A 23,875-nucleotide genomic window follows, 5' to 3' on the forward strand; every position below is an offset into this window, starting at 1 on the left:
GCTTTGTGCGGCTTTAAATTAAAATAATAAGTTTTGTTTTTATCGATCAAACTACACGCTATACACGGCATACCGTTTACCAAAACGAACCCTGCCACACTCCCTACCCCATATATCCAACATCCCAGTGATTTCTCGTGGAAGTGCAGATGACTCGTCGGCTTCTATCAAAGCGAGAATCATGTCAACATTCTCCTACCCATTCCTCAATTGACCTGCATTCGGACACGGCCGACGCTGGTATTGCTGATTTTTGGGTCACCAGTTCTTACACATTGAAGATGATGTTAATCCCAAACTTCATCTGTTGGTTCTCTGTGTAATTACAGCTGACCTGGCAATAACGGAGTAGCAACCGTGGGCGGTCAATCATGCTCATGCTCATGCTCATAAAAGTATCATCGTGTTAGCCTTATGATATGAACCGGTGCCAGCAAAAGTGGTACATAAACCATTTTTTTCAATTTTGAGTTTTTACCACCGTCAACGGCTTCTATTTGCAAAGATCTAGCAAGGGAATAACGAAAAAGTGATTTTTGGCAACTAAATCTGGAAATATGCAAATTTTATTTTCTGGTATATATCTCAATGGCCATTTCGTTGCCAGAAAAAGTCACCCACTAAAATCTGCTTATTTAAAAGGAAATTCAGCAACATGACTGTTTTCACAATAGATTTTAATCCTATTTTGAATTTCAAGATAGTTTACTGCCGTTTAGAATGATTTTAAAAATGTACATGTACCACTTTTACTGTCAACGTTTTTCGGTTTCTGTTTCCTTTTGTTCCCATTAATAGTGGTACATGTGCAATTTGTTCCAATAAATTTGAAATTTGTCATAAACTTTGCTCATTTTTCACTTCTATTTTTAGGCACATCAGACATAACATGTAGGTACAGTTTAGTTGCACAAAACTGCAAAAATGAATTTATTATTCGATGTTTGTGGGAAAATGCGTCTCCTGAAAAATTTACTCAGTGTAACATGTACCACTTTCGCTGGCACCGGTTCATATACGAATGCAAACCTCGAAACCTCGCAGTTAATAACTGTGGAAGTGCTTAATAAACACTAAGCTGCAAGGCGGATCTGTCCCAGTGCGGGGATGCAATGCCAATAAGAAGAAGACGATATTAGGGTGCCAATGAAAATGACATTTTCGAATTTCAAAACACGACATTGCTCACAAGTTTTATTACCCCAAAATATGACCCCATGCAAAATTTGAGCTTAATCGGGCATGATTTAGGGGTACCTAAAATTCATCAAAGTTTTGAAATTTTTACCCATGAAAATTTTCTCAAGGGGGGACCAAAGGAAAAGTCGAAAATCGAATTTTTGTTTTTGATGCCAAATGACTTAAAAATGCATGAAACGTCGAGATCTGATGTTATTTAAAAAAAAAATATGTCATTTGGCATCAAAAACGAACATTCGATTTTCGACTTTTTCTTTGGTCCCCCTTGGGAAAATTTTCATGGGTAAAAATTTCAAAACTTTGATGAATTTTAGGCACCCCTAAATCATATCCGATTGAGCTCAAATTTTGCATGGGGTCTTATTTTGGGGTAATGAAACATGTGAGCAATGTCGTTTTCTGAAATTCAAATAACTAAGCCAAACGAACGTTAGGCGAAGCGGCTTTATGTCAAATCGTATTAGGCCACACGGCCTTTTGTCATATGACTAACAATCGTATATAACACTATGGGTCTCCGAGCCTCCTTTATAATGTTTATATTAAGAGCGACCATATATAGTTTTTATTTACACCTGATGAACGAGGAAGGCAAAAAGTACATACCACTAATAGCTATTTACAGGATCCTTTCTTAGTCGTGCGATAAGATGCGCGGTAACAATGCAAGATCATGATGAAGGTTGCTGGGTTCGATTTCCGGTCCGGTAAGGAAATTTTCGGGTTGGAAATTTTTTTGACTTCCCGAGGTATCATCATCATGATACATGAATGCAAAAATGGTAACTTGGCTTAGAAACCTCGCAGTTAAAAACTTTTGATACGCTGAATGAACAGCTACGAAGCGGCAATTGAGATCTCCAAGCGCTATGTTTTGCACACTAACGTCGTGTAGGATATATAAAATAAAAGTGGGTGGTAATCCAGTTGCGGGACAAAATCACGAATACTTTTAATGGAAGACAGCACAATTTTACAAAAATACAGCGGAATCACGCACACTCTTGTTCATCTGGAGAACTCAATGTCCCAATAGGGGTGTAATTCCAAACAGAAGAAGAAGATGAAGGAGATAGCTTGGAAAAAAATATTTAAATTAACCAGTTCCACACGGGTAGAATCGCATTTGGGTGCTGATTGCAAAAGTAAATATTCCGAAATTTGTGTACGTAAGCGCCAAGCTAATAGTGCGTGACTATATACACTATCTAATCTAGTGTAATATAATAGCTTTCATTATTTCATCAATATTTTTTATATTTTATTTTTTTGTTTGCGATGGGTTTTTCTGGTACTTTTTAGGGTGGTTCAAAAACTCGATTTTGCTCCATAGTGCTCATCTGATTCTTTACCATGTTTTGAGTTTCCTCTGAAAATTTGAGCTCATTTGGATTGAAACTGATTTAGTACAAGTCGTTTCAAGTTTGCATGCAAATTAGTATGGGGAAATTTATTTTGTTCATTATACTGTTAATGACGTTTCCCCATTAAGCGCAGGTTAAAAGAAAACCTACATAGCTAAAAGGGATACTCAACAGCTTTCACCAAACGAAAACCGCATGTTGATTAATCGTCCCAATAATTCACCCTACTAGTGATACTCATGTTTTACTTTTGAGATCCTTATCTAGAATGCTATCAGAAATCAAGAAAGAGAGTGGTCCTTGATTCCAGTCTTAAACAAAAATAACAAAAGCATGATGATTACTACTCCTGGCTACGCCCATCTTCACCGTAACCAGGGAGAGGAAGGAAGTGGTGATGTGGTACTTACTTAACGAGAGGCCACCGACTTAGCGACACCCTCATAAATACCACGGAGTTGGACAATGAGGAAGGTATTTCGATGACTTAGTTTTTTTACCGCGTTTGTATGAGACTTGTATTTAAATAGCGGCAAACTTTGTTTCCAGTTAGTCTTTCAATGAAAAGCGTAGGATTGGCGAGTATGCTTTTAATTATCGACTGCTAATACAATACAAAGCTGGAACGCAGGCCATGTTCCAGTTGACTTGGAATTGCAATGAAAACCAATTTCAATTACGGATTTTATCATCAAATGATTCAATTCGTTGTAGTTTATAAGAAATTTGTATTTTCTGTTATGCATATTCATTACAAACGATCATAATTGGCATCTATAGCACCCAACGTTTCTTATCTCTTATAACCTAATGCTAATAAATGCCCAAAATGCCTTATCAGTCTTAGAATACATCATTGTTTTCCTAAGTGAATGTTTGGTCTACTGATAACGAAACTTTTTGTGCTTACAACTGATGGTCAGTATTACATAAACATACTCTAATTATAGTAACTTTCCCAGTAAAATGGCTATAACTCACATTAAATTTTGTTCTGCTAATTAAAGAATCTTATTTTCCAGGTATTGCTTCACACTGGGCCATATTTCATCAGTTGTTTTTCCACTAAATGTAACTAACACTCCTTTTTTGTCGAAATACTCATTCAAGGGCCTGGTGCACGCTTCGTAAATTTCCAAGCGTTTCCGCACCGCCACCGGATCGTCATCAGGTCGCTGGCTTAGTGGCTCACCAGTTACGTCGTCCTTACCCGGCACCTTAGGGTCGTTGAAGCCAATGTTATAGACTCTGCCACTGGGCAGATGAACCCAACGGCTGCGTAAACGGTCGATGATCACATCGAAAGGCACGTCCAAATTAATAACCGAATTGATCTTCTCCTGGCGCCATAAGTCTTCCGCTTGTTCCGGTGTTCGCGGGAAACCGTCCAACAGCCATGAATTGGTCTCAAGCTTCGTTAGTTCGTTCAGGATGCATTTGGTTATATAAATGTCCGGTACTAGTTTTCCGTCTTTAATATACTTTTCTGCTATCTTACCTAGCTCGGTACCTTGTTCGATATTACTCCGTAACATATCTCCGCTGGAGATATGCTTCAGGTTAAAAGTTTTAACAATCCGGGAAGACACTGTGCCTTTACCAGAGCCAGGAGCTCCCATGATAACGGCTTTGAATAATTTGCTGCTCATCGTTTGTGATTTGATAACTTCCAAAAACTGAGAGTGAATATGAACCAAGGTTAATGTTTGATGGCAGAGCAATGCATCTGGACTTAATCAACAGCTTGAGGCTACTAACAAAACAAGTGTTCGATTGCTGAACTTTGGACTTCTACCAGCGTAATGCTCATTCATGTATAGGAGCGAATGGTACATTGCAAGTTCAATACTGGAGGAGGGAAATAACATAAAGTGCATCCTCTTGAATTATCGTTTATAAAAATTAAAAATGTTATTCGTGGAATTGGTCAAATATTTGTCTTTTATTCATGATTATACATAGAGATGAAAAAACAAACCATTTTTCAATATTTAAGTTTATTTGTTTAAGCAAGCTATGCCCAAGCACATCGATTTAGTATTATCCGAATTTGAAAGTGTGAGTTACGGTACAGAATAGGTATAGTGTTAATCTGGGATGCCAGGTGTTAATGTTAATGAATTTATCAACAAGAACCTTGCTGCACTTTGTAAATCCAAACTGCACATAAAGAAACCCTATCAAGACAGCCCGTTTTATATAAAAAGAACAGAAAAATATTTTTTTCCAGAATATTTGGTTGATCAATTATGAGTTTTGCAGTTTATTCGTTCCGGTCTTTATTAAACTCACAAACATCATGCCTATGCCTTTGATAACATTTAAATACATTATACAATAAAATTAACAATTTGGTCTATAGATTCACTTTAATTCTCTTTCTCTTATATAGAGTCCTATCAATCTCATGTAAGTAGTGGTGACAGATAGTGACTATGGGCTCAAACAAGTTCTTGAATGAAAGTTAAAGAGTAAAATCAGTTGTGATTCAAATGGTTCGGTAGAACTAATTTTGAATATGAAGCAAAATAAAACAAACTTGCTGGTTTCCTCAGCATTGTTCTATTTAGGTACGTTTTTATAATGAACGAAATAGTGTCTGTGTCGATAATTATTGTGTGGCGTTTGTCTTTTGCACATCGACGAAAACGACGAAAATAAAAATAATTTGAAATATTTTATGAACAGCATTGATTACAAAAATGTTATGTGTGTTATACAATTAACAACAACTCTATACAGTTAGCCCATATATTTCCTGTCAAATTTGCTGTTTCCGTTTCGCTGACATCGTACGACACGTGTTTAGGGCTTAGGTTTTTTTAATTGTCTATGTAAAATATCATTGACGAAACATACCTAACTCGAGAACAAAGCCACGCCATTTACGACTTCAAATACCCCAAATACCCCAAATAGCAGCTGAAATACCTCGAATCTAAATCCCAATTTTTTTCCCTTACTGACTGTTGATAATAATGATATATGTAGATTGTAAATATCATAAAGAACTTCAGCTTCGTAAAATGTTATAACACGTTAAATAAAAATAATAAATCAAAAATATCATTATGAAATAAAAACCTCAACAAAATTAGTGTTATAACGGTTAGCACAGTTTTTGTAAGAATGTAAAATAGATTGTATGCAATTGCAAAGCATGGATTGTACGCAATAAATATGTATCCAAGTATGTATCTATGTATTATTCCTAAAACAAACACGACATCCCTACACAAATTACTCAACAGGCAAAGGACTATCGAAAAAGGAATCACAACAAACGGAACAAAAAGGATCCTTCGATCGATAGGTGAGACATTCTTAGCGAAAAATTATTTCAAATTCAATTTTTCATACAGAAACCTGCGACCATGTGCTCAAATTTACGATAGACCTAATCGTGTTTGCGGAATGCTTGACCGTGTTTCATTTTTCAGGTCAATCTCTCATCGATTTTTCGTCAATTTTGTTCTGTTTGGTCAGCAGCAGCAGCCAATACGACGAATGGCTGGTGCTGGAGGACGTTTCTTCCAAAACCCGTTCCAGGACTATGTGGGTGGTCCAGTGGTGAAAAATGACGACCATATCCGGGGGCTGATCCAGTCCTACGTGAACCTCATCGTGGACAATACGAAGCCTGGCAAGAATAGCGACCACCGAGGCGATTTGTACGTGGGCGACGCTGGCATTGCCTATATGTTTCTGAGGCTACACGAGAATGGCCTTTTCGGAGCAGATGCCCTCCAGTACGCCAAGCAGTATGTGGCCAACGCCAAGAGCAAAGCGGTACGTTATGCAGCACGAGCAGAAGAGAGATGTTCTTTCCTCTGTGGGAATGCTGGTATCTATGCGGTTTCTGCTGTCATCTGTCACAAAATGGGGCAAAGACAGGAAATGGATGAAGATCTTAGAAATTTTGCTTCCGGTATCACGGTTTGCAAAAAGATTGATTTCAACAAAAACGGAAGCGACGAATTGCTCTTTGGAAGAGCGGGATATTTAAGTGGGATTTATTGGCTGCATCAGACCATCGATAGAAAATTATTTGCTCATGATACGTTGAATGCCATTTGTGGAGTTATAATCGAGAGCGGAAAACGTTATTCCGCTGCACATCGTAGTCCCATCCCCTTGATGTATCATTGTTGGGGAGATGAATATCTCGGAGCCGCACATGGAGTATCTTCTATTATGCACATGTTGCTAGAATCACCGTTTCAAGGGAATCCGAATTGTACCGAAATGGCTGCAGTTCGTGCCACAATCAATAGCTTGTTGTCCTTACAGGATGCTGAAGGTAATTTTCCAGTAACTCTACAAGATTACTTGCAACGAACAAGAGATGAAACATTGGTCCACTGGTGCCACGGCGCACCTGGAATCGTATATCTTATGGCCAAAGCTTACATCGTCTTCAAGGACCAGAAATATCTCCAGTCGTGTGTTCGTTGTGCCGATCTGATCTGGCGCAAAGGGTTGCTGCGCAAGGGTCCTGGTATATGCCATGGTGTGGCCGGCAGTGGATACGTCTTCCTCCTTCTCTATAGACTGACCGTAGATCCCAAATACCTCCATCGTGCTATCAAGTTTATGGAATATCTAACGCATGAAGAGTTCATCCGGTATGCTCGCAATCCTGATCGCCCGTTTAGTCTGTACGAGGGCTACGCTGGAACAGTTTGCTTCCTGTTGGACTTGCTGCGGCCGGAGCGTGCCAGCTTCCCGTTCATGGATGTGTTCGATACCAAGTGTTAGGATATGAATGAAACGAAAATTGTCACTCTGGGCTAGCTTAGATGTATTTCACAATGAATAAATTAATTTATTGATTCCTTCGACAATTATGCACAAACTATGTTTTATCACAGTATTTATTTATAGTGAAACCCTGGTTATGAACTAAATTCATATTAATGAAAGTGGTTATTGTACTATTCTCGCGTGAGAGGACCGTGTAATTCAAATGGGAGGAATTCTTCTTTCAAAATTCCTCACTTTAAGCAAGACATAAGCACAAAAGATTAAGAAACGTAAAATTCATACTTCGTTCCGGCCCTTGCTTTTTATTAACCTACTTGTATATTTCTCAAGAAACAGAGAGAAAGAATGATACGGGTATTTGATCCGTCCTAAATTATAAGATCTTTTTTAAAAAAGAATGATTAACTCAGTAGAGCAAGTACAAGCCTAGTATCGGGTCACTGTTTTGAAACTTGGTCAACTTTTTCGAGATCTAAAAAGTATCTTTTCCTAGATCAGGCCTCTAACGTCAGCTGTACACGTAGAATGTCACATTTTTCACCTGTTTTGAACAAAATCGAGTTTTTTTTGCCTTTCTCGTACAACTAAGTTGTACCGAAAGGCTATCATTTCACTCTGAATACGAACTTTTTATAGAAGCCTTTGAGACCCATAGTATTATATACCAATCGACTCAGCTCGACGAGCTGAGCACATGTCTGTCTGTCCGTGTGTATGTGTGTGTGTATGTGTGTGCACAAAAGCTATAAAAAACATTAGACAACTTTTCGTATAGTAATCTTCAACCGATTTTCTCGCAACAGGTTTCATTCGACAGGAGACAAAGCCTTGTTGATCACTATTGAATTATATAACGATCGGTCATTGCGTTTAAAAGTTATGAAGAAAATGGTATATCGGACCATGTAAACCACATATAAGGTTGGTGTCTTAACTAAATGCGAGAAAGGCACCACCAATGCTAGGTGGATTTTTCTGGGTTTTTAAAATAAATGTGAATTTTTGTGCCCTTCCTATATAAGTTTTCTAATTAAGGTACGATGCGGTAAGTGGGTAAATGGTATTCATGATGAAGCATAGAATTATTCCATTTCAATTCACAATATTACAAGGCCATTCAAATCAATGCGTTGAATAAATAAAACATGAAATAATTAACCATTTCAACACACGAAAGTAAAAGTTTATTAACCTGCTAAGTTCATCTATCGCACAAGTTGTTTTGCTTGTCAATAAATACGAATATTTTTTATATTGGTCTTCAAAAAACGTTAAAATTAATGCAATGATAAATTGGTTTTCTCTATACTTTTGAATCCCATCAACTGTCTGATTTTTACCTCGGGAGGTTATATTCATAATGAGTAAATTTTTGATCATTTTTTTTCGCGCATAGAATTTTCGACCTACAAACAGATGAGCATTATGATCCTTTTTAAGCTGACCATTGAAATATTCAAACGTTTTTTTCGACTCAAAATGTACACTGTCGAATTAGGCTCACAATACATTATGATGTTCCTAACTAACCTTATCAGACGAATAGACAAAGCAGTGCTTAGAAACCTCAGAAAAAGCGACATGTACCTAGGTAATCATTTTATTTTCTACTTAGACTATTAGTCAACTTTGGATTATTCGATGTGCATCTCGCCTTCTTGTTCCCGTCGGACCGTTGTCAGGAACCATTTTTACCAGATTACTGTGCGACATTCTAGCTATATGCCCAGCCCACCGCAGTCTGCACTCTGCAGATTTTCGCAGTGTGAATGATGGATGGTTGTGGACAGCAGGGACTATGTCCAAGGGCTTGACGATCCCTCCCCAGGCCATCTGCGAGTTGTGGTACCTGTCTAGGATGTGGTGGGGTTTGACAGTGGGCCCTGTTAAACTTCTATAAAAACTTGTCATAAGACGAGTTTATACAATCCCATTGAATTCCACCACTTAATTATATCTTGACAGATACGTATTTCGACCTCAACACTGTTGAGGTCGAAATACGTATCTGTCAAGATACAATAAAGTGGTGGAATTCAATGGGATTGTATAAACTCGTCTTATGACAAGTGAAGACATTCCACTAAAAAGCTCAAAATAATTTTCTTATTCTATAAAAAACTTCATGTATCCGCAAGTAGGCTCCGCCAAAGCGACCGTGTGCCGCTCAAAGCGCACAAGCCCAAGTTTGGTGGTAGTTTTTTTACTTTACTTATGGATCCTGTACACCTCCGGTGGTGCAAAGGGCCGACTTGAAAGATCTCCATCCTGAGCGATGCCCGGCTATCGCTTTAACCTGTTGCCAGGTTAGATTTCGGTCGACTTCTTTTATTTCTTTATTGAGGCTTCTCCGCCATGAGCCTCTGGGTCTGCCTCTGCTGCGATGTCCCGCTGGGTTCCAGTCTAATGCTTGCTTACAGATTTCGTTTCCGCCCCTACGTAGAGTGTGGCCGACCCAGCCCCACTTCCGATCCCGAATTTCTGTTGTTATCGGCCTTTGGTGACAACGACGATGGAGCTCGTTGTTTGAGATCCAGTTGTGAGGCCACCAGGCCCGAATTATATACCGCAGGCATCTGTTAATGAACACCTGCAGCCGTTGAGTGTTCTCCACTGATACACACCATGTTTCGCTAGCGTATAACAGCACAGATTTCACGTTAGAGTTGAAAATTCGTATTTTGGTGCGTTCACTTATCTGCCTGTTTTTCCAGATATTTCTTAAACTCGCAAAGGCAGCCCTTGCTTTCTTGATCCGTGCGCCTATGTCGATCTTGGTACCGCCGTCTGACGCCATTTGGCTACCAAGATATTGGAAGCTTTCAACATTCTCCACTGGTTGCCCGGCTACTGTGAAACTGGAAGGAGTCACCGTGTTTACATCCAACGATTTGGTTTTGTTGACGTTGATGACTAAACCTGCTGAGGAGGAGCGATCAGCAAGGTCGTTGAGCTTACTCTGCATATCAGAGCGCCGTTGCGCGAGTAGTGCAACGTCATCCGCCAATTCGAAGTCGTTTAGGTGCTCCATGGTTATAGGCTGCCATAACAGCCCGCGGTTTGGTTCACGGTCAATCGCATCTACCAGAATCTCATCGATTACGATGAGGAACAGTAACGGTGATAGAATACATCCTTGCCTCACACCAGCTACGACCCGGATAGGGTCGGACAGGACCCCATTGTGCAGCACTCTACACGAAAAGGCTTCGTACTGTGCTTCGATGAGGCCGATGATTTTCTCAGGAACCCCCTTGCGTCTCAGGGCGCCCCACATATTCTCGTGATTGAGACGGTCGAAAGCTTTTTCGTAGTCAATGAATACCAAGTAAAGGGACTCTTGAAATTCGTTGACCTGCTCCAAAATGATGCGGAGCGTGACAATATGGTCCACAGGATCTTCCGGCACGGAATCCGGCTTGCTGCCGCCGGAGAGTCGCATCGATCTTCTCCTGAATCCGGGCTAGGATAATTTTGCACAGAACTTTGAGAACGGTACACAGCAACATAATGCCTCGCCAGTTATCGCATACAGTCAGGTCACCCTTTTTGGGTACCTTTACTAAGATACCTTGCATCCAGTCGACCGGAAAAGTTGCGGTGTCCCAGATATTATGAAATAAACGATGCAGTAGTTGAGCAGATGTCATGAGGTTAGATTTGAGCATCTCGGCTGATATGCGATCGACCCCTGGGGCTTTATTCGATTTCAAGCTTTGGATGGCTGTTTGAATCTCTAGCAGTGATGGAGCTTCGGTATTGACACGTGTTATACGTCGGATCCGAGGCAGATCATGCCGAGGTGGTGGTGGCCTGGCTGGCACTTGAAAAAGTTGTTCGAAGTGCACGAACCAGCGTTTCAGCTGGTCAGTTGGGTCGGTCAATAACTGATCATTCGCGTCTTTCACAGGCATCGTTGCATTCATCTTCGCCCCGCTTAAGCGTCGAGGATATCGTAGAGGAGGCGAATGTCCCCGGTTGCGGCGGCTCTCTCCTTCGTCGGCCAGAGAGTCTGCCCACGCTCGCTTGTCCCGTCGACATGAGCGTTTTACTTCCTTCTCAAGAGCCGTGTATCGTTGACGGGCTAAGACTTTGGCTCCTCTGGTTTTCGATCGCTCTATCGCGGCTTTGGCTTCTCTTCGCTCCTCTATCTTCCTCCAGGTCTCATCGGTGATCCATTGTTTTCTCTGGGTGCGTAGTTCGCCCATATTGTTCTCGCTGGTGGCGATGAAGGCATTCTTGATGGCGGTCCATTGGTCTTCCACGCTGCCACCTTCCGGAATATCTGCAGCACGCGTCTCCAGTTCTTCAACGAAGGACCGTTTCACCGTGGCATCTTCCAGTCGGCGTGTGTTGAATCGTCGTCCAACTCTTTCCTCCTGCCGACGAATCCGCGCAATGCGCAGGCGTATTTCGCCGATGAGGAGGTGATGATCAGACGCAATATCGGCACTACGTTTATTCCGTACATCAAGAAGGCTCCGTTTCCATTTTCGGCTGATGCAGATGTGGTCGATTTGATTTTCTGTAAAGCCGTCACGGGAGACCCACGTGACCTTGTGAACCGGTCGATGAGGGAAGAGCGATCCCCCGATCACCATGTCGTTATTACCACAAAATTCTGCGAACAGCTCTCCGTTTTCGCTCATTTCTCCGAGACCATGGCGTCCCATAATGCGCTCATGGTTCGAGTTGTCGGATCCGATCTTCGCATTGAAGTCGCCCAAACAGATCTTGATATCACCCTTCGGAGTTCTATCTACGACGGCATTGAGTTGACTGTAGAAGTTCTCTTTGTCTTGCAGATCGGCAGCATCGGTTGGCGCATAACATTGGATTATAGTAAGGTTTCGGACCCGTGTTCTAAATCTGGCAACGATTATCCTTTCACTTATAGGTTCCCACTTCATAAGCGCAGAGTGTGCCTGAGCGCTTAGTAGGAAGCCAACTCCGCGATGCCGGGGAGCGTGTTCACCTCGTAAACCAGAGTATAGCAGAACTTGTCCCGACGGCGTTCTGTGTTCTCCAAAGTTTGGCCAACGGACTTCACTCAGTCCCAGGATCTCAAGCTTCATGCGGCGTGCCTCATTGGCAAGTTGTGCCAATTTACCCTGCTGGGCTAGGGTTAAAACGTTCCATGTTCCTATTCGTGTCCGTTGTTTCGCGCTAAGAGTCGTCGCCGTAAAATCAGTCCGTATTCTTTCATTATCGGATTCTCGAACAAATTGATGTTTCGGGAACAGTAGGTTGTTGGCCCAAGGTTCCCTATCCACCGGGATGGGGCTGCCATCTTAGGTATAGCTTCCAGCATTTCATACTCAGCCGCTGGATGCCAGAACAGACGCTGTTGGAGCCGCACCTCCTTGGTGGACAGACGCTCGATCAGTCGGGTCAAATTTGTTTAAAGTCCCACCCAACACCAGGACTAGGCTAGTGCGCTTTGAGCGGCACACGGTCGCTTTGATAGGGCCTGCTTGGGGACACATGCAGCTTTTTATAGAAGTTCAACAGAGCCCACTGTCGAACCCCACCACATCCTAGGCAGACCCCACAGTACGCACCCTCTCACTCTAGCTGATGTCAGAAGGACAACAGTGCCCAGGTTGCACTACCAGCTAAGTACGCAACCCTTAGCTGGCGGTCAATTGTCATCGGAAGACCCGTGGAAGCGTGAGTATTGGAACTTGTGGAGGACCAGAGCTATGTTAGGCGCCCCTTCCCGGATGTCAACTCACCATTTCGCAGCCCTTGGTGGTAGTTTGAACGCTAAAAAGTGCTGACATGACGGCCTTCCGACGGCCGCCTTTAATAACAACCATTACGAACGACATAGAAGATAATACGACTCGATATAATCGGCAACAACCTAGGCGACGAATAAAGGATCACGATTGGAAGCTTGGAACATGGAATTGCAAGTCGCTAGGCTTTGCAGGTTGCGATAGGGTAATCTACGATGAATTACATCCCCGCAACTTCGATGTCGTAGCGCTGCAGGAAATCTGCTGGACAGGACAGAAAGTGTGGAAAAGCGGGCATCGAGCGGCTACCTTTTACCAAAGCTGTTGCACCACCAACGAGCTGGGAACCGGCTTCATAGTGCTGGGAAAGATGCGCCAACGCGTGATTGGGTGGCAGCCAATCAACGCAAGGATGTGCAAGCTGAGGATAAAAGGCCGTTTCTTCAACTTTAGCATCATCAACGTGCACTGCCCACACGAAGGGAGATCCGACGACGAGAAAGAAGCGTTCTATGCGCAGCTGAAGCAGACATACGATGGATGCCCACTGCGGGACGTCAAAATCGTCATCGGTGACATGAACGCTCAGGTAGGAAGGGAGGAAATGTATAGACCGGTCATCGGACCGGATAGTCTGCATACCGTATCGAACGACAACGGCCAACGATGCATAAACTTTGCAGCCTCCCGCGGAATGGTAGTCCGAAGCACTTTCTTCCCCCGTAAGTATATCCACAAGGCCACATGGAAATCACCTAATCAAGTAACGGAAAACCAAATCGACCACGTTCTAATCGACGGTAAATTCTTCTCCGACATCACGAACGTACGCACTTACCGCAGTGCGAATATTGAATCCGACCACTACCTCGTCGCAGTATGTCTGCGCTCAAAACTCTCGACGGTGATCAACACGCGTCGGAGTCGTCCGCCGCGGCTTAACATTGGGCGGCTACAAGACGGTAGACTAGCCCAAGACTACGCGCAGCAGCTGGAAGTGGCACTCCCAACGGAAGAGCAGCTAGGCGCAGCATCTCTTGAAGATGGCTGGAGAGATATTCGATCCGCCATTGGAAGCACCGCAACCGCTGCACTAGGCACGGTGGCTCCGGATCAGAGAAACGACTGGTATGACGGCGAATGTGAGCAGTTAGTTGAGGAGAAGAATGCAGCATGGGCGAGATTGCTGCAACACCGCACGAGGGCGAACGAGGCGCGATACAAACGGGCGCGGAACAGACAAAACTCGATTTTCCGGAGGAAAAAGCGCCAGCAGGAAGATCGAGACCGTGAAGAGACGGAGGAACTGTACCGCGCTAATAATGCACGAAAGTTCTATGAGAAGTTGAACCGTTCACGTAAGGCCACGTGCCACAGCCCGATATGTGTAAGGACATAAACGGGAACCTTCTTACGAGCGAGCGTGAGGTGATCCACAGGTGGCGGCAGCACTACGAAGAGCACCTGAATGGCGATATGGCAGACAACGGTGGCGGTATGGTAATGAACCTAGGACTCTAGGAGCACGCGCGCAGGACATGCGACTTCCGGCTCCGAATCTCCAGGAAATCCAGGAGGAGATCGGCCGGCTGAAAAACAACAAAGCCCCTGGAGTTGACCAACTACCAGGAGAGCTGTTTAAACACGGTGGTGAAGCACTGGCTAGAGCGCTGCATTGGGTGATTACCAAGGTTTGGGAGGATGAGGTTCTGCCGCAGGAGTGGATGGAAGGTGTCGTGTGTCCCATCTACAAAAAGGGCGATAAGCTGGATTGTAGCAACTACCGCGCAATCACATTGCTGAACGCCGCCTACAAGGTACTCTCCCAAATTTTATGCCGTCGACTAACACCAATTGCAAGAGAGTTCGTGGGGCAGTACCAGGCGGGATTTATGGGTGAACGCTCTACCACAGACCAGGTGTTCGCCATACGTCAGGTATTGCAGAAATGCCGCGAATACAACTTGCCCACACATCATCTATTTATCGACTTCAAAGCCGCATATGATACAATCGATCGGGACCAGCTATGGCAGCTAATGCACGAAAACGGATTTCCGGATAAACTGATACGGTTGATCAAGGCGACGATGGATCGGGTGATGTGCGTAGTTCGAGTTTCAGGGGCATTCTCGAGTCCCTTCGAAACCCGTAGAGGGTTACGGCAAGGTGATGGTCTTTCGTGCCTGCTATTCAACATCGCTTTGGAGGGAGTAATACGAAGGGCAGGGATTGACACGAGTGGTGCGATTTTCACGAAGTCCGTCCAGTTATTTGGTTTCGCGACGACATTGATATCATGGCACGTAACTTTGAGAGGATGGAGGAAGCCTACATCAGACTGAAAAGCGAAGCTAAACGGATTGGACTAGTCATCAACATGTCGAAGACGAAGTACATGATAGGAAGAGGCTCAAGAGAGGTCAATGTGAGCCACCCACCACAAGTTTCTATCGGTGGTGACGAAATCGAGGTGGTTGAAGAATTCGTGTACTTGGGCTCACTGGTGACCGCCGATAACGATACCAGCAGAGAAATTCGGAGACGCATAGTGGCTGGAAATCGTCCGTACTTTGGACTCCGCAAGACGCTTCGATCGAATAGAGTTCGCCGCCGTACCAAACTGACTATTTACAAAACGCTTATAAGACCGGTAGTTCTCTACGGACACGAGACCTGGACGATGCTCGTGGAGGACCAACGCGCACTGGGAGTTTTCGAAAGGAAAGTGTTGCGTACCATCAATGGTGGGTTGCAGATGGCGGACGGTACGTGGAGGAGGCGAATGAACCACGAGTTGCATCAGCTGTTGGGAGAACCATCCATCGTTCACACCGCGAAAATCGGAAGACTGCGGTGGGCCGGGCACGTAGCCAGAATGTCGGACAGTAATCCGGTGAAAATGGTTCTCGACAACTATTCGACGGGAACAAGAAGGCGAGGTGCACAGCGGGCAAGGTGGATCGATCAGGTGGAGGACGACTTGCGGACCCTCCGCAGACTGCGTGGTTGGCGAAGTGCAGCCATGAACCGAGCTGAATGGAGAAGTCTTTTATGTGCAGCACAGGCTACTCCGGCCTTAGTCTGATGATAAATAATAAATGACGGCGAATGTGAGCAGTTGGTTGAGGAGAAGAATGCAGCCCATCATGGGCGAGATTGCTGCAACACCGCACGAGGGCGAACGAGGCACGATACAAACGGGCGCGGAACAGACAAAACTTGATTTTTCGGAGAAAAAAGCGCCAGCAGGAAGATCGAGACCAAGAAGAGACGGAGCAACTGTACCGCGCTGATAACGCACGAAAGTTCTATGATAAGTTAAACCGTCCACGTAAGGGTTACGTGCCACAGCCCGATATGTGTAAGGACATAAACGGGAACCTTCTGATCCAAAGGTGGCGGGAGCCCTACGAAGAGCACCTGAATGGCGATGGGGCAGACAACGGTGCGGTATGGAAATGAACCTAGGAGCACGTGCGCAAGACATGCGACTTCCGGCTGCGTATCTCCAGGAAATCCAGGAGGAGATCGGCCGGCTGAAAAACAAAAAAGCCCCTGGAGTTGACTACCAGGAGAGCTACTCCCCAAGGAGCACACATGTTTCACATGCGTTACTGCAACCCATGTGCGACCAGATTTAGTCACAATCATGTTGCTGCAACCATTTTTATCTGACTTGTGTTGCTCGGGTCAAATACGGTGGTGAGGCACTGACTAGAGCGCTGGGTAATTACCAAGGTTTGGGAGGATGAGGTTCTGCCGCAGGAGTGGATGGAAGGTGTCGTGTGTCCCATCTACAAAAAGGGCAATAAGCTAGATTGTAGCAACTACCGCGCAATCACATTGCTGAACGCCGCCTACAAGGTACACTGCCAAAAATATCTATATAAGATATATGTGTCGCCGTTATAAATTTTTGCAATAGCTCCACCCTAATATAATCGATATGGAACCACACATAAATTAAATAATTGCTAGTTCGAGACCACACATAAAGTTTATCTTCTATCTTCTTATATATAAAAATGAAATGGTCTGTGTTCGTATCCGCATAACTCGAAAACGGCTGGATGGATTTTTTTCATTTCTTCAGCAGAAACATTCGTTATAGTTTCCGACGGGTTTATATGATATTTCCTAATGCGAAAATTACGAGTAAAGTTGAGCAAACCGTGAAAAACTAAAATTGTGATTCCTATGCGAACTTTGCATGGGCAGTTCGGAACGCACATTCTCGCCTACTATGCAGGACAACGTCTGCCGGGTCAACTAGTATATATATAAAAATGAAATGGTCTGTGTTCGTATCCGCATAACTCGAAAACGGCTGGATGGATTTTCTTCATTTCTTCAGCAGATATGTTCGTTACCGTTTCCGACGGGTTTATATGATATTTCCTCATGCAAAAATTACGCGAAAGGTTGTGCAAATTGAAAAATCTAAAATTAGGATTCGAATGGAAATTTCACATGAGCATTTTCGCCTACTACGCAGGACAACGTCTGCCGGGTCGACTAGTTTGGATATATATTTTATTAGTAGTTCGCGTGGAGAATGGTTATGTGTGCGCTGATATACATCATAAGTTAAATCTATGGATTTTTGCCAATAAATATGTGTGGATTTTTAGTAGTGTACTCTCCCAAATTTTATGCCGCTAACTAACACCAATTGCAAGAGAGTACGTGGGGCAGTACCAGGCGGGATTTATGGGTGAACGCTATACCACACATCAGGTGTTCGCCGTACGTCAGGTATTGCAGAAATGCCGCGAATACAACGTGCCCACACATCATCTATTTATCGACTTCAAAGCCGCATATCATTCAATCGATCGGGATCAGCTATGGCAGCTAATGCACGAACACGGATTTCCGGATAAACTGATACGATTGGTCAAGGCGACGATGAATCGGGTGAATTGCGTAGTTCGAGTTTCAGGAGCATTCCCGAGTCCCTTTGATACGCGTAGTGGGTTACGGCAAGGTCTTTCGTGCCTGCTATTCAACATTGCTTTGGAAGGAGTAATACGAAGGGCAGGGATTGACACGCGTGGTACGATTTTCACGAAGTCCGTTCGACTATTTGGTTTCGCCGACGACATTGATATAATGGCACGTAGCTTTAAGAAGATGGAGAAAGCCTACATCAGACTGAAAAGGGAAGCTAAACTGATTGGACTTCTCATTGACACGTCGAAGACGAAGTATATGATAGGAAGAGGCTCAAGAAAGGGCAATGTAAGCCACCGCCACGAGTTTGTATCGGTGGTGTCGAAATCGAGGTGGTTGAAGAATTGTTTGCACTTGAGTTCACTGTTGACCTCCGATAACAATACCAGCAGAAAAAAATTAAGACGCATCATGGCAGGAAATCGTACGTGCTTTGGACTCCGAAAAACGGACCGAGCAAATAGAGTTCACCGTCGTACCAAACTGACTATCTACAAAACGCTTATTAGACCGGTAGTTCCAATCGATTGTATCACATGAGGCTTTGAAGTCGATGAATAGATGATGTATTTGTGGCATTTCTGCAATACCTGACGTACAGCGAACACCCGGTCCGTGGTAATGCGTTCAAGGAAGTGCAAATCTGATTGAGCGTCTGTTCCTGTTCCCCATGTTAGGGCGGCTGATCATCGTTCGAGTTCGAGCGTGGGACTCTGTGTAAACTGTGTAAACTGTGCTGCATCGTGTCAGAACAGAGGTAGCCCCTCCAACACGATGCTGGTAGCGCAACCCTGGTAGAGTTGCTTACCAAAGTTTTCTATAGTTACCAAGAAAGGCAAAAGAAGTGGCAGTCATCCCGAAAATATGTTGGCTATAAACCGAACATCGTGAAACCCAAACAGTAGATATCATCGCAAACACTTCATTCAAGTACTGCAGAGCAGAACGTAGAGTTGGCTTCATGGTGATCGGGATTCGGGAAGCATATGAAACGAGTTATCCGGTGGAAGCCGATAAGCGACCGCAGTTGCGTGTTGAGAATGAAGAGGAAATTCTTCAACTACAGCCTGATCAGCATCTATGAATCAGCTGCTTCAATTACCTTTCTGAACTAGGCGTACAAAATTCTGTCGCGTATTCTGTTTAACAGACTTTTTCACTTTCTCTCTCTATCTCTCTCTCTCTCTCTCTCTCTCTCTCTCTCTCTCTCTCTCTCTCCTTATCAATGTGACTTTTAACTTCGATAGTCTGTAACCAATGGTTCCAGAAATTGCATTTGTGACTCCTTCGCAATTATTATTTAGACCTTAATACACCCCTTTCCATGTTCATTAGGAGAGGTTCAAGATCTCTCACACTTCCAATTAGGTTCTGCAGCGTCTGTACGTAACCTCAAACAGATGACAAATTAGTAGTACCGTGGACCCCCGGTAATATGACCGCTTTTAATCTGAACACTTTTTAATTTGAACCCCGTTGGTTTGAACATCGTTCAAATTAAAAATGGTTCAAACGTCATTTAGCACGTGGAATCGAGAGAAGAAAAATAAAACATTGTGAAACGGAACGCAGAATCAAAACAAACCAGCAAAGAGAGCGGCCAGAAACCAGTTTTTCTGATGCAAATAGAGTAACCAGAAGTTCAAATTAAAAATGAACCCCGTTAATTTGAATGAGGTACCGTTCAAATTATCGGGGGTCCACGGTACTTCGCGTTGGACTCGGGGCAGCCACCCAATCACGAAGTCGAACCTTGTCGGAGTCAGTAGATAGTACTACTGAACTGTCAAAAAAGTTCATTCGACGAGGACCAAATTCATTCGTGACGTCATCCTGCAGAACCTAATGTAATCCTATAACCCTAATAACCCTGCCATGGGTATCTTAATTTTAGTTTTCACCGGAAAATCCATCAAGACGTCTTCGAGTTATGCGAAAACGAACAGAGACCGTTTAATCGTGGACAAATTCCAGTACTTTACCGCAGTGTTTCCCGTTGTGCGGTAACCAAGTATCTAACAGTCATCACAATTTGAAAAATAAAACACTTGAACAATTCTGATGTGACTTGCTAACTCCAAGTCCAAAATCCGACTCTCTTCTTTATTTACAAAAACGTTATTTATAACTACTGGCTATTGTTTATAATTTTTCTCTCATTTTCAGTAATGTTGCATACTACCTTTTGAAGAATGCGGCATGCTACCTACATTTACTCTCATGTGACATTCTGCTCCGAGAGCATTCGTACTCTCTAAATAAACAATTATTTAATAATTGAGCCAGCTACTGTTTCTAGGCCAGCTTATTCGCCAAGTTTTGCTTATACTTAAATATCCGTTGTTTATTTTCAACAGCGCTTGCTATTTGATAAACATAAATGGACAGGTTCCAACCTGTCCAATCTTTCCTTTTGTTCGTTTATATGACATACTTTAAATATAGAAGAAAAATGATGATTATTGCATGGCGTTTAGGGTCGCTACACACTCACTAACTCACAATCTATAAGCAGCGGTTTGAGTGCCGGCAAAATACTCTCCGCCGTAGAACAACTCACAGACAAGCAGAGAGACGATAATATTCACGAAACTATAAATATGTAAATACAGCAATTTCGGGTGTTGCTCGTATTCTAGTGGAACCAATACGGTCGTGCTTGGCATAGCTAGCACTCGCCACTTCAATTCCGTTCTGAAGACACAAGTGAGCGGTTAGTGCGCGTTGTGTCCCTAAGAAACTCGTGTAAAGCTCATTTAAAGAGTAATTTAAAGTAGTGATTTTTTTAATTTACTGTCTGTCTTTTATTATAGACCTATGTAAGAGACCGCTAAAAGTTAGATTAAATTTCGTGTATAGATGAAAATTGCACGAAGGAAAGCGGTTAGTGAAAAGTTTAATAGAAAATTATATTGTAATTGTTCTAAAGGTTTTGTCTATTAGGGTAATTGGACTTAGTTTTGGTCCTATGCTTGCAGTGCAGTGTGTGAAAAACTAGTGCAATACAATAACAGGCCTGGTAGCGGGTCACTTTTTAGTGACTTGGTCACTTTTTTCGGGCTAGTCACTAAAAAGTCTCTTTTTTCGACCTCAAGTCACTAAAGTCACTTTTTCTCGCAAAAAGTCACTATTTTCAACTATTTTGAAACTATTGACTAAGATTTTTGTATAAAGCGGAAGCTGTTTTGTTTATGGCAGAAATTGAAAATTGGCGGAAATGATCTTGGAAAAATGATCACTCTGAAACATAGCCAGCCATTTAACTCGCTGCTCCTATTGGCATTTAACCAGTAGCTCATTGAAGGTGTTTTACGTCACAGTTTATAAATTGGTATACAGTCAAGCAGGAGACCTGTCGATTTAGTGTTTTTTTTTAACTCAAACTTTATGCAGTAGGGGAAGGTGAGAAGACTTGATTCTCCCCTGTTTTACCAAGAACTAAACTGCCCATGATCGCATATTTGTTACACTCCACAACAGTAATACAGGTTTTACTATCTTGCTTATCTATGGTAAGCTGGAAATGATTGAGTTTGTGGGGAGGATTAACAAACGATTTACAAAATCAACCAAAATGCATATGCATATGTTACAAATGCTATCATTTTTTCACAGCACAAATCCATAAATATGCTAAATGATCTTCACTGATAAAAATGCCATTATTCCACCACAACTTCAGGATATTTGAATTTTGAGTTGTTGCCTCAATTTGAGGAGACTTTATCTCTCATTAGGTATCCATATAAACATTTGTCTAAAAAATTCAAGAAAATATAATTTGTTCTCAAGCGGCTTTTTTACAGATGTAATGAAGGGTTTGCTCTAAGCAAATATTTATTGAGTAGATATCATAGAAAGGCGATCAAGTCTCTCCAATTTTGAAGATTGCATGCGCTGTCGAATTCCATAGCAAAAATCGTTCATTAATACGCACCTCAAGTCGGAAAATCTGCGTATTTTGGAGTTAAAATATTTAAAAATTCAGAGAGCATGTTCCTATTTACAAGCAGGAGGTCGAACGTTCAATCCCAAGCTCGTTGTACATGAATCTTCATATTTTTTGTATCGTTTTCTACCAAAACGATCCTACTGTTGTGCCTGTTGCACTAAAAATACCAAAAACATCCGTGGCACCTATGACAAATCGTTACCGAGTTACCGAGTACGTTACCGTAAGTTACCGAGTACGATTTTCATTTTTCTTCTGAGCTCGTTTTAAGAGAAAAGAGTGGCGAGTGAAAGATGTTTTCCGCCACAAATTACAAAAAAATATTCTCCTTCGACCCAAAAACGCTTGATTTCGTCTCATCGACCTTGCACTTGAAATTGGAAGTCACTATTTGGTCACTTTTTCTGCAACTGAAAGTCACTATTTGGTCCCTTTTTTCGTCAGCTTTGGTCACTAAAGTCACTATTTTGAGTGGCTTCGGTCGCTACCAGCCCTGCAATAAGAAAAAGGTAAACTAGTTAGGATATTACTATTTCTGCGGGAAAAGCGGTTTTGAGGGGCAAACGCGGAATTCGGGACGTAAAACTAATAGACGTGGTAGGTCCACAGGGCCTTTTTCTTTTGTATCCTCGATCAGCCAATTCGGAGGAAGGACGCCATCTTTGATCTTCAGAATACGTGAGCGGAAGCACGGAACCTGAAAAGGTGATTGACGATAGCGGGCGGCCATCTTTTATTTCCCGAGGCGAGCGTGGATAAATTAACGCTATCTACCATCGGAGCTCTACTCGATTCCCCCGCCAACGGGCCGGAACTTTCAACTCGCCGACAAACCGACACAAAGTCGACGAAACGAAGCCAACGAATCATCACTCCTGATCCGTAGAAGAATCGTACGTTTTTCAACGAACCGGCCGTCCACCTACGAGCCAGTCATCCGCCATCGAGTCGTCCGTCCGTTATCCAGCGTCCGCTAGCCTACGAGTCGGTCATCCGCCATCGAGCCGTCCGTCCGTTATCCAGCGTCCGTCCGCCTACAAGTCGATCATCCGCCATCGAGCCGTCCATCCGTTATCAAGCGTCCGCCCGTCTACGAGCCGATCATCCGTCATCGAGCCGTCCGTCCGTTATCAAGCCTCCAGGCTGCCAACGAGCCAGTCCTGTCCGGCTCGCCGCCAACGACAACCATTAGGGGAAACCGCCAAATGTTGAACGGCTAATTTTGTCGCCTATTGTTGAACTCCCATAAGAAATACACGTGCGTTCAACAATAGGCGACAAAATTAGCCGTTCAACATTTGGCGAATTACCCTAGTTATTTTCCAAACCGCAAGTATAGCATTAGTTGTATGTGACGTCACAGAAATATTATAAGCCATGGCCAATACACAACTCTCACTAAATATGTATAGTTGATAGAATATATCATGTTTGTGCACGTAAAGACAATTTGTTTTAAAGGTCATTCTGAAGAAACTGAAGAAACCACTACTATTTTCCTTTGTTGCGTTGTTTCCGGTCTCGAATTGAGATTTCATGCCTCCCTCACTTCGCAGTCCGTTCGGAATATATTGGCAGTGTGGCCTTTGAGCGAAAATTCCATTAGAGCGTAGTTTATGAATGCCACCGTAACAAAACATGTTTATGAGTATGCTGGGAAAAATCAAATTTTCAAAAAATCGAGGATGATCAAACTCACCTGCGATCTTACTTTTAAATTATCAAGTGATAAAAACTCGCCTGCGATTAAGAATCGTTCGAAAGTCGTATCTTGATTTGAAGCACTTACCGTTACATTTTGAACACTTTTTGCTTACTACCATGAAACCATAACGCCAAATAGAAGATATAACGGGACTGTTGTCAATTAGCTGATCATAGTAAAGAATTATGTTTGA

General features: G+C 43.0%; 3 protein-coding genes across 5 annotated transcripts in view; 2 read left to right on the forward strand and 1 right to left on the reverse strand.

Annotated features, from left to right (window-relative positions):
- The window catches only part of LOC134212328 (uncharacterized), a 59,421-nt gene that overhangs the window by 14,253 nt on the left and 21,293 nt on the right, over positions 1 to 23,875 (forward strand). Inside the window, exon 4 of one of the 3 annotated variants that reach the window (XM_062690078.1) lies at positions 22,579 to 23,214. The exons of 1 other annotated variant lie outside the window; for it this stretch is intronic. The gene's annotated coding sequence lies outside the window, so the exon portion shown is untranslated. Of the gene's footprint in view, positions 1 to 22,578; positions 23,216 to 23,875 lie in introns of those variants that run through there. One more of the 3 variants, XM_062690080.1, reaches the window with a different exon arrangement.
- LOC134216446 (GTP:AMP phosphotransferase AK3, mitochondrial) lies at positions 3,273 to 4,365 on the reverse strand. Its single transcript, XM_062695331.1, has one exon. The coding sequence runs from the start codon at positions 4,211 to 4,213 to the stop codon at positions 3,566 to 3,568; it is 648 nt and encodes a 215-aa protein (XP_062551315.1). The 5' UTR covers positions 4,214 to 4,365; the 3' UTR covers positions 3,273 to 3,565.
- On the forward strand, positions 5,784 to 7,422 carry LOC134216447 (lanC-like protein 3 homolog). The gene is made up of 2 exons (XM_062695332.1): positions 5,784 to 5,877; positions 6,005 to 7,422. Exon 2 carries the CDS (start codon positions 6,072 to 6,074, stop codon positions 7,320 to 7,322), a length of 1,251 nt encoding a protein of 416 aa, XP_062551316.1. The 5' UTR covers positions 5,784 to 5,877; positions 6,005 to 6,071; the 3' UTR covers positions 7,323 to 7,422.

The sequence above is a fragment of the Armigeres subalbatus genome, chromosome 2, assembly GCF_024139115.2.
Source record: "Armigeres subalbatus isolate Guangzhou_Male chromosome 2, GZ_Asu_2, whole genome shotgun sequence".
NCBI classification, from domain to species: domain Eukaryota; kingdom Metazoa; phylum Arthropoda; class Insecta; order Diptera; family Culicidae; genus Armigeres; species Armigeres subalbatus.

What these genes read in the sequence shown, in the direction of transcription:
- LOC134216446 (XM_062695331.1), bottom strand. Translation starts at nt 4,213, where the DNA reads ATGAGCAGCAAATTATTCAAAGCCGTTATCATGGGAGCTCCTGGCTCT.
- LOC134216447 (XM_062695332.1), top strand. Translation starts at nt 6,072, where the DNA reads ATGGCTGGTGCTGGAGGACGTTTCTTCCAAAACCCGTTCCAGGACTAT.